The following is an 11,864-nucleotide window of genomic DNA, read 5'->3' on the forward strand; positions in this document are numbered from 1 at the left end:
TCTGAGCTTGCTTTTCAACTGAGAATCAACTTTTCCAGCTACTCCATTTTTGCTACAATTTAGGGACTTTATTTTGAAAGGACTCTGCATTAAGAAGTAGAGCTTGACATGACTGTCCAGCGCCATCGAGTCCTGACTGTTCACACCAGGCTTAGTTCAACACGGGACTCAAGTCCGGTTCAAAATGTCAGTTAGGGTTCTGTGCCAAAGCACTGCAGTCCACACAAGGGAATGGAAGCAATCCATCCCACAGCTTGACTGATAGATGGTGAAGATTTGCTTTACCGATGATGATCTAAGAACATTGAGTTTTCTCTGGCTGCCTGATGTTGGATCTGGGCCTCTGCCACAGGATTTGGTTCAGATTTAAAATGCTAAATGTTGGGCTGGGTGGCACATGACCAGCTTTTGATGGGATTCCAAACACCTTGGCATGTGTTGGGTTAAGTCAGGCTCGGACAGCACCCTTGGGTTATAGGTTCAGATTGGGTCCAACACTCTGGGCCCCATTCAAGCTCCAATAAGATGTGCAACATGATTATGATCTTATTCCAGCCTCAGTGCTAACTCAGTTTTAGCAAAACTAAGAGCTCTTTGATGGGCATGCTTGCTTCACATTTTGTCCAAGAAGAGCTGCTTAATGCTGATGTTCCACTTGCTATTGTTGCCTTTTAGAGACAAAGGGTCCAGATCAATGGTGTTAATTGCTCAAAGTGCTAACTGTCACTCACTGACTCACCAGACGGAGTCCACATCTTATATTGTGTTGAGTTATAATCAGCAGCTTTTTAACATATTTACTGCAAATAGGGCACGATAGTGAGAGGAAACAGCTCTGAAGGTTTCTAGTTCGATTTGAGGCTCCTCCTAGAAAGCCTGTCCTTGGACACACTCACCCCTAACTGCTCTTGATGTGCAGTCTGGCTGCTTGCATGGCATGACCCTGCCATCAGTGTATGAATGGGCAGATGTGAGGTCATTGTAAAGCCTTTTTGAATAAACACACTAAAGAAGCACAGTCCAGTCCTCACCGCCTCCCAAACTCCACCCTCTGCTTGACCCACCAATACATACGTGCAACCTTGTGTTATGCAGCATGACACAACTTATTTTCTGACCTGACTCCATAGTTTCCAAACGTATCGAATCAGATATCATGTATGTATGCAAAACAATAATTTTACATTCTATTTTACATTCTTTCATTATCATTATAACACATTTGTATGTGGGAGAAGTGCCGTGCATGACTTCTATCTATGGGCTCCATAAGGATCCTTTCTATGGACTACAGACCTGGTAAGGGAACAGAAATATCTCGAATACACAATTTAATATTAAGAATGTTTCCTGAGGCTGGTAAAGCGTGGATTATACATGTTTACAAGTGTGCTTAAAGTAATACTTATTTTGAGATGTTTTATTGTCATTATTTTTCCATTATTAAGTCTTCAATTTGATACATGAATGTTCCTGGAATGGACATGATCAATCATAAATTGGGTCAAACAAAACCAAAGGGCCCAAAAATAAAGATGATCTCTTTGAACTGTCTCCTGTTCTCCTTTTACCATGTTGGAAAGTTATAGTCATGATAAACACTCCTTACTTTTACTTACACCCCTCATTCACCATTAACCTCAAAGAATTAGCTTGCTTTGAATGGTTACCATGGCAACACGTGGTGGTTTATTAAAATTCACGACACTGTTTACATCCAATGTATTATTTAGTTTCCATCCACATCTTCACAACACAATACACGTTGTCACCACGATGACGTCACAACATTTACAACACAAAGACAAAGAGACAGAGAGAGAGACAGAGAGAGAGAGAGAGAGAGAGAGAGGATCAACTTCACACAACCTGGTAGATTAATTAAGAAATTTATCAGTAACAGTTCGATGGCGTTCACATAAATATATCCCGTTAAATAAAGAGCGTGTGTGTGTGTGTGTGTGTGAGAGAGAGAGAGAGTACAGTGAGTAAGTGAGAGACAGACTCCGTAACGTTTTGACTCCATTTGAATTCTGTAATTCTGTCGGCCGTTTACATTTGTGGTTGAACATGAGAGCTCTAACGGATCCACCAACACAGTTACATTCAATTTATCAACGTAAGACAGAACTACTATATATATATTGTCTGAAGAAACTTTGAACGTTTTTTAATATATGTAATATAAAATGAATATATATATAATATTAATATTATATAATATTTTAATATAAGAAAACTTTCTTCAAAACGTTCACAATTTCTTCGGACAATAAAGCAGCAACTGATAATGTCCATTTTTATGATCATTGTTCTAGTCGATTCCGTCTTATAATGTAATGTAGTAATTTCAGGCCCTACAGACTAAAGTGATGCCTCCGCATTGGAACATGATCTGATCAGCTGGTATACAACACATTCAATCACTTTACAGTAACAACAGACACAGAGAAGCACCGAATCCTTCTGTTTGTCTTTGTATATTGAATCGATTACCAAAACTAATCTGGTTATTTTTTTCTTCGTGAACTTTGATGATGAATGTGTCCGTTTGATTGTCAGGAAGCATCGATATTCTCATATTCCACAGACATGGTAAAGTGGGTCTCTGGTTGAAGAGGTACATGATAGAAATGAAGGTGAAACATCCTCCCGCACACACACATGGCTCTCTGTGCGGGAGGACAGCATGGATCTGCGTGTCTGTATGGACGCGTAACCTCCTCCGCTCCTGGATGCGCACACGGACAGTTGATGAATGCACCTCTTCATCAAACTGCACATTGTCCCGTGTTTCTCTCCGTGGACAGAGGTCTGCGTGTGTGTATGTGTACGTGTACGTGTATGTGTATGTGTATGCGTGTGTGCGCGTGTGTGCGTGCGTGTGCGCGCGCGTGTGTGCGTGTGTGTGCGTGTGTGTGTGTGGGAAGCTACTGTTTGAGCTCCAGAGCCCAGACATGTTGAGGCCATCCTGTCCGTCCTTTAGTCTTCTTATCGCCCACTGACGATGAAGATGAGGAGGAGGAGGAGGAGGAGGACGACGTCGTCGTCGTCGTCGTCGTCGTTTTAGGGATCTCCACCTAGACACACATCATACTGTTATACGTACATCTGTTAAACAGCCTGTTGGTCCCGTGACTTCATAATCTTTATTTGTAAACCCGCACATCATAATAAATGTTATAGTAGTGAACATGTGAGTGCTGATTCGGTTCGGCTTCACCGACACTAAGAGACGATGTGCTCACATGTCATATTGGAGCGTATTCTCCAGTCTTAGGGACACTCCCCCTCCGTAAGCACGTGTTTGTGTGTGTGATGTGTAAGAGGGGGTGCAAGAAACATTTCAATTGCATGGGATTTAATCGTGAATGTGCATGTAACACGACAATAAAGAATCTTAATCTTAATCTTAATCACTCTATACATGATCAGTCTCTACATTCAACCCAAATAAAGAAGAGGGGGAGGTGTGTGTGTGTGCGTGTGTGTGTGTGTGTGTGTGTGTATGAAAGGCTCATGTTTGTTTGATGTTCCAGGACACCAAAACTAAAAAATGTTGAAATGTTCTGGTAATTCATTAAAACCACTTTTTAAAAATAAAAACCACATGCTTTTATGTATATCAAAACAAAAACATGTGTTTTATAGAGATGCAAATATTATACGGGTGGGTACTACGACTACTACTGCTACTACTACTACTACTACTAATAATAATAATAATAATGATAATGTCCTTATTTATTTCTTATCCGTCCTCTTATTCTTTCTTATTACGGAAGAACCAAAACGCGCGCGTGAATAGAACACGTCAGTTTACCCCTTAACAGGCGTCAATACGGTGAATCAACCCACAATAAATTAAGGAAAAGAAAAAAAACGAAAGCACCGACATGTTTGTCAACAACAAGGAATAATAAATAATAAATATTATTATTGATCTCATGTGAGAGCATTATTACTATCGTGTGACTGGTGGGTTGATTCACCGAACTGAAGCCTGTAAGCGGGTAAACTGACGCGTTCTATTCGCGCGCGTTTTGGTTCTTCCGTAATAAGAAAAGAATAAGAGTGCACGGATGAGAAATAAATAAGCACAGTATTATTATTATTATTATTATTATTATTATTATTATTATTATTAGTAGTAGTAGTAGTAGTAGTGTTGTTGTTGTTGTTGTTGTTGTTGTTGTTGTTGTTGTTGTTGTTACCATATTCATTACATCGATAAAATTATAAAATAATAAAAATCATAATAATATGATATTTGCTCAGTATCACATGGATCAGGTCATATTTGCTTTCTCTTCGGCCACCTAGTGTGTGTGAGAGAGATCATCAGACTGATGAGTGTGTGCGTGACGGGCCTGAGCCGAGGCAGCTTAACGGAATGAGCCACCGAAAGACAATAATAAGCAGGTAGTATTATGAGGCCGAGCACCGTAAGTAGCGGGACCGCAGGCCTCACCGGCTCGTTGACTGTCTAATAATGGACACGGCGCGTGTGACGTGCCGCAGCGTGAATGGCGCAGGCGCGAGTGTGTGTTTGGAGACGCAGTGGCGGTGCGGTGATGGGATCCTGAGCTCTGACTCGGGTGCAGAACTCAGACTATCCGGTCTGTCTCATGACGTCACTATACGGGGCTCCGCTATATTTACACTCTGCAGACATAATCAATGATTTATGACACACATTTCAATAGTCACATCGCTACTTTCTAAATTGTGGAGGCTGTTTCTGTTTGCATGCGGACTTTGACTTTTAAAATGGTTGAATAAAGAGAAGAAGGGAAAGAGAAGAGTCCAGACTGCAAAGCCCAGAACCCAGAGTCCAGATCCCGGAGTCCAGAGCCCAAAGCCCAGAGTCCTGATGCTCCGCTGCCACACACTCTGTCCCGTCCTCTCACCGTCACAACCACGCAACTGTCACCTGCCGGTCTAAACCATGACTCCATTACATCACGTATCCGGTGTATTCTTTACTTCAGGCCCTGATTCAGCATCGCGGGATTTGATCCATGCATCCGCGCTGTCTTCATGTTTCCATAGTTACACTCCACCGAGAGGTGTTTTACCCTTTAGGGTCTCGTGAAAAACAGTCTAATGTTTCATGTAAATATCAGTGAAGGCGGACATATTCTTAGTGCAGTAAAGCTTGTTTTTGACTCGATGCATCTTCCGTGTGTTTAGTAATGGACCTTGGAGAATTAGAATAAATATAATACAATGATTCTGCATTTTCTATTCTTTTCTATTCTACACAAATCCAGCATGATGAACTCATGTGTCATTCATGCATGATGAATGAATGAAATGTAGCTTTTCTGTTTTGTCGCTTCTATTGATTCTATCACACACATGATAATCTGCCTCAGCATCTCACCTGCAGCCTGATGGCCTAACAAGCTCACAGCCAGCAAATGAGCCCGGATGTTTTGTTTCGCATTTCATCATTATACTACCTGAAGGACTTGAAACACGCACAACAACACAGGTTACGCACAGCTCAATGCATCTGTGAGGTGCGGTGAGGTTTGTGGCTGGTGAGGCACTGACTCTTTCACAGTCAGATTTACAAATATTCGAATTCAATACATGGGCTTAATTCAGTAATATCTGGATATGTTTCACATCTCACATCACACATATAGGTAGGTACATAAGTGACCGCGGCTCAGAGAGAGAGAGAGCACACCCTCTGCACCCTGCGTGTGTTCTACATTTGCCGTCGCAATCCCACAATTCATACTCATTCAATACAAATGAAAGTGTTATACAATCCACGACAAAAGTACAAGAGCACATCTCTTATGGTCACGACTTTTTTGATGAATTTTCTTGTGTAATGTAATTGATTAAAGATAGCAGAACAAGCATAAACCCGCGCCCCCCTCAGTGAGGCAGAGGTACTGGCTGCCTCACCTCCGGCATTTTCACTGCAGTTTTATGTCAGATCAGCAAGACTAAATATGTTACACACATACTTGATAAACACAACTTAATCTAAGGAAAGAGATATCATAAAAGAGTCTAAAACATTATATTGATGACATACAGAGAGATAGAAACAGACACGCGACAATTACACGCGCTGGATCCAGTTAGTGAGAGACTGCGCAATTGGAGGTGAGCTCATTTCGCCGCTGCCTCACATCGCGTCTCTTCTCTGTACGTGAACAGGAAATACGCAAATTCAGCAATCTAATAGTTTCTTAGGTCTTGATCTAAATGCACTGTGATCAATATGATGAGATCAAATACGCGCGATTATCCATAACACACACACATGGAACACGTGCTGATCATGATTCACGTGAGCCCTGACAACAGGGACCAGAACCAGCTCAGGATCCGATAAGAGACTCGAGTCCTCAAACACCGTGTAATATCTGGGAAGATGAACTTGGCCTTCAAACACAAACGCAGCGTGTCACACCTCCATCTTTCCGCCCTCAGAGAGCCTTCATCATTATCCCTTAAGAGAGCTACATTCAGCCTCACACTCACCCCGAGAAGCCTCATGCGGTGATTCTCTTCATTCACTTGTTTCTCTCTTAAATGTTGGCCATGTGCTTAATAGATTAACGATAACCTGAGAGGAATTATGGGATAATGAGGAATATGAAAGTCTTGTTTTGCATCTACGCCATGTGTTCTATTCTAGTGAGCCGCTTTTGCTGCAAACAGTAAATGTGTAAATCCGTGTAAATCCAGCGGTGCAGCTTTATTCACAGGTTGACAGGAGTTATTAACGGCTCTACATCCTCTTATTAGTTAGAGACGAGAGGAAAAATGCTCCTCTGGCTTCAATTAAGCTGCAGGCTTCCTAGAGGCAGCACGTTAGGCGACAGGCAGGAAATCATTATTCTCTTCTCTTCTTCTCGTCTATTCTCTTCTATTCTTGTCCATGCTGCTCTGGTCTCCAACATCAGACACCGTTTGCTAAGCTGAAGCACTGTTTTAGCCTGCAACCTTAACGTGCAGACTAAACCGGGATATTTGTGCGCATGATAAAACCAGTGACGACATGAAATAAACCTGACCGCTCATAGAAAAGCACGCTGAGCCGCTGCAGCTCATATGATGCAGCCTGGCCTCACCAAATCTCACTGAACACTGTTCAATGAACACGTAAGGACTTCATGACAAACTGAAAGGTGGATGGAATGAGCATGTATGAATACAACCAGGTGAGTACATCGACGACTTTAACGCTCCCGATGTGGCAAACACTGAGTCCAGAGCAGCAGCAGACGCTTATAGTGAAGTTCCAGCCACCGGATACGAGCAGCTGAAGCAGAGCCGCGACCAAAACTATGTGGAGGAGAGGCATGAAAGAGAGGAAGAGGCAGGAAAAGTAGAATAATATGTGGAGGGTCTGAGGGGTGAACCTGGCCCCTCTTGGGCCCTGCTGGCTCCAAGCCGTCTGACCAGATTCTCTACATAACACGAATGAGGATGCGGTTTCTGTATAAACTACAATATATGAGATAATACATTTCACCATTAACTCTACCCTTATAGAGGCCATTCCATCTTTCACATATAAAGTGTATCTTCCTCCATCTGCATGTGTGTGTAAATGCAGCTCGATTCTTCTGGGTCTCAGCTGTGAGGCCTGCGTGTCCGTGTGTGTGATGCTGTCGCTCAGGTTCTGTTTTTATCAGGTTTTACACATTCATAACAATAATAACTGATATTATAACGCTTCTGTATTAACACCGCAATGATGATTGTGTTTCTCATGCTGTGAAGTTGTGAATCATTAGCACGAAGAAACTCCCGCTGACGTAATATGTAGCGTTTAGCTTCATCTTCCGCACCGTGCATGTAAACAGCTTCTTTCAGTCTCCGTTGGCATATTCATGACTCCAGATGTGATCATGGTCTGGACCTGGCTGGACCTGCAGTTTTGTGCTTTCATCATTTGTTTATTCATTTGCTGAAACGTCAATAAATACGTTTGTATTTAGATTAACAAAGTTTGCCGGTTGTTTTAAACAACTGATCCACCTCTTCAAATATTTAGAGAAAGACATGATACAGGATATTGTATAAATTGCGGGCAGTATATTCTGGACCTAATATCACACTGAAATTAAGGATTTAATGTTTTTTGGTTGATCGTTGATCATTTGCTACTAAGCATAAAGCAGTGTTTGTTACCGACAGAATTAAGACTATTGTTGTTTACCCTCACTTACTATTATACTCTAAACTGCTGAAACGGCCCGTCTAATTATATTCTGAGAAAAAACAACAATATCTCGTTGTTAACTGAATACAAAGCCGGATGTAACATGGACGAATTTAATTTTAAATACATTTTAAATAAGAGATCATATAAATGCAATGCCTGCGTGTGTTTATCAGGGATACCGACGTCATCTACTGCATTACAGAGCGAAATGATGATACAAACTCATCTGCTGCGCTCTGTAGTAACGGGTTGCATCTCCAACTGTCCGCCGACCGTAGATGGAGGAAGAGGCGCGGGATTTTGGTTTGTAATGTCAGCTAGTATAGCAGAGGAATTTTCTTATACCTTTTCATTCCAAACCCGAAGCCTCAGATATCAAACACTGTGTATTGTGCATGTAAACTAAGTTGAGTGTGTTGTATAGTTTTGTGATCCTGTTTAAGTGTTTACATCTGTGTTCCCCAAAACACACAGAACAACTGTGATGTAATTGAAACTGTGCTGTGCTCTAAATGTCCCATAACTGTGTGATCATGATCCCGTCAAATGCTTTATTTAATAAAAATGTTTAATTATAATAATATTTATTATTTAATAATAACAAATTATATAACATACAATTTAATGATAACACATTAAATACTAAAATGCGCTGCGGGGATTTGTCTCAGTTAAATGTGAGATATACTATTGAAACTATTTAGAACTATTTAGAAAATACTATTGACTATGAAAGCGACTTTAATCCGTCTAGTGAACTAGTTTGAAATGATTGAAATCAAAGAGCGATACTTGTACGACATGTACACAATGAAATGCAGATTGTGACGCTGTTGGTTGAGTGTGTGTGTATGTGTGTGTTCTCCGGCTTCGACCCGCACACTCAGAGCACCAAAGCCCGCTCGGTGATCCTTACCGCCTCTCTCTTCCTCCGCTCCTCCCGAGCCTCCGTCTTCTTGAGCTCGGCCTTGAAGGCCTGCGTGTCTCCGTGCTGTCCGTCCTTGTCCAGGATGTCCATCAGGTAAGAGATGTAGCTGGTGGCCAGACGCAGAGTCTTGATCTTGGACAGCTTGGTGTCCGCCGGCACGTTGGGGATACACTCTCTCAGCTCCGCGAAGGCCGAGTTGATGCTCTGTGTCCGCCGCCTCTCCTTACGGTTGGCCGTGGGTCTCCGCTTCACCGGCCGCGGGTGTGTGTGGTGATGGTGGTGATGCATGCCGACCTGCGCTCCGTTCACCGAGATCCCCGCCGCTCCCGCCGGCACCAAGCCGCCGGCCCCGTAGTGGTGGTGGTGGTGATGGTGCGGGTCTACGCCGCCCGAAGATCCGCCGCCGGTGTTACCATGGTACTCTGGGCTGTAGCCTGGCGCCAGGCTGTAGTCTGTAGGAGACACCTCGGCGTGGCTGATCAGCCAGCTGGTGAAGTACGGAGGAGCCCCGGTGTCCTCATGACACCGACCCGCCGCCGCCGCTGCATGCAGGGAATAGTGGTGAGTGTCGTGATGGTGCATGACCGGGTGGTGAGGGAAGCCCGATACCAGACTCATAGTGACACACACACACTCTCTCTCACACACTCACACACACAGACACACGCACACAGGTTCAGGTTAATGCTGCAGCAGCTGCAGGCTCGCTTCGCTGTTTAACGGTTGTCGTGTCCAGATGTTCGCATGGTGAACAGCCTCCTCCTCTGTTGCCGGGAGAAACAGCCGGTCTATCCCACTCTGTGTGTCTGTATTCCGAGCAGAAGTAGGCAGAGCCGGCCCCGTTCTGGTGGCCCTGCAGGCCGCTCAGCTCTGTTCTAACAACTCCTCCTCCTCCGCATCCTCTTCCCCGTCTTCTGGAGAGTCTCGGCGCTTATTATTCCTCTGGTTGTCGCTCCTCACACTGCTCAGTATTTGTCCTCTTTTACCTCCGGGGTGATCCAGCTTGTCCTCATCTTCGGGTATCGTAGCGTTCAGCCTTAGACCCTTCTAGCAAGGCAGCAGCAGTGTGTGCAGGCTGTGGGTCAACACTGCGGGCTAGCACTGAGCCATACAGCCAGCATGTGTGTATGAGACACACAGGGAGCAACACCGCTCTACTACGTCATCTCTGCTACCGGGGAGGGGATTGTGACGTCACTGACCCAGGAACCAATGGCGACCCCCACACCCCAAAGCCCCCATCCCCTGGCCCTCTGCTCGGACTGTTTACTTGTCTTTAATGTCAATGGGCCTGCTAAGTAGACCTGCTGGCGCGCGCGCGCGCACACACACACACACACACACACACACACACACACACACACACACACACACACACACACACACACACACACACACTACAAGGTCAAGAGTAAAGCTGGTGTGTGCGAGCTTCCCGCTGCCATTGGAGATCTGCGTTATAGAAGGTAAGACATGTTTATCTGACTGCACTTAATCTGAACCTGAGAGGATTCATTTCATGTTTTAGATTTATTTGTATTTGAGGTAGTATTTGTATATGTTTTTTAAAAAATATTTAAAAAAAGACCAATAAAAATAAATGTAAAACAAAAAAATATTCAAGGATAAATCCTCCCGTGTTTTTTCTCGTGTGTGTGTGTGCGTGTGTGTGTGTGTGTTTGTTTGTTTCGTCTCCACTTGGATAGGCAGTCTGATCAGGCCCGTATCATACATGCATGTACCGCACAATAGCTCTGATGCATTTGCGTGTGTAGCTGCAGACCTATCACACACTCCTTCTAAAAGAATATTTATTCATATTTCGGATTTACCTGCAATTCTATAATAAATCAGCTACTGCTCTATTCTATGATGTGTTTCAGGGCCTAAATGTCGTTAAATCAGATTGGATGGCCTCGTGCTGGTGGATCTGGAGCCTGTTAGAGGTCCATTAGGATGAGGCCAGAGCTCCCGATGGTTCCCCTGATGGTTCCCGTGATGGTTCCCGTGATGGTTCCCCTGATGGTTCCCGTGCCTGATGGGTCCCCGGGCTGTGCGCTCTCTCTTGGCTCATCCCGGGCTCACAGAGCCAGGGACGCGCTGGCCCACATAGTTTCAATTGACACGATGTCAAATGTAGTCACACTATAAATACCGCGGTACAGAGACACTAGCCAGCCTGGACACATGGGCCTGCTGGACTTCAATCAATACATTTGCCTCATTGCTAATCAAAGCCATGCAGGGTTTATATATTTTACACACACACACACACACACACACACACACACACACACACACACACACACACACACACACACACACTGTATCTTACGATGCCAGGAAATACTTACTAACAAAGCTTGGTCCAATAAGATGGAAACAACACACGCTGCTCTCATTTGCACTGTTCATTGGAAACTTCATATGAAAATATGAAAATATGAAAATATCACCAATACAGCGTCAGATATTATCTCCATTTCTGATGTGTCATTTGTAGTAACACGCGGCCTGGTTATGCATTCAGCACAATATCATTCTACACTTTGATCTATTAAGACATATGCGATTTATTTCTAAAGTAAATTAATGTAAATAATATGAAATTTCGATAATATCCACAGTCCAACAAACTAAAAAAGCTACATAAGAAACGATTTGTTTTTACTGCACAATAACCTTGCGCTCCTGCCGCGCTGGAGGAACCTTCTCAGTCTGTCCAGGAGTTAA

General features: G+C 43.6%; 1 protein-coding gene across 1 annotated transcript; it reads right to left on the bottom strand.

Moving 5' to 3' along the window:
* Positions 1-1,479: 1,479 nt before the first annotated feature.
* Positions 1,480-10,255, bottom strand: hand2 (heart and neural crest derivatives expressed 2). Its single transcript, XM_076147669.1, has 2 exons — positions 9,120-10,255; positions 1,480-3,080 (listed from the first exon to the last, which is right to left on the bottom strand). The coding sequence occupies exons 1-2, from the start codon at positions 9,747-9,749 to the stop codon at positions 2,931-2,933; spliced, it is 780 nt and encodes a 259-aa protein (XP_076003784.1). The 5' UTR covers positions 9,750-10,255; the 3' UTR covers positions 1,480-2,930.
* Positions 10,256-11,864: the final 1,609 nt, after the last annotated feature.

This window comes from Genypterus blacodes, unplaced genomic scaffold (assembly GCF_046128005.1).
Source record: "Genypterus blacodes isolate CSIRO-AG114 ecotype Tasmania unplaced genomic scaffold, CSIRO-AGI_Gbla_v1 ptg000039l_1, whole genome shotgun sequence".
Classification (NCBI taxonomy): domain Eukaryota; kingdom Metazoa; phylum Chordata; class Actinopteri; order Ophidiiformes; family Ophidiidae; genus Genypterus; species Genypterus blacodes.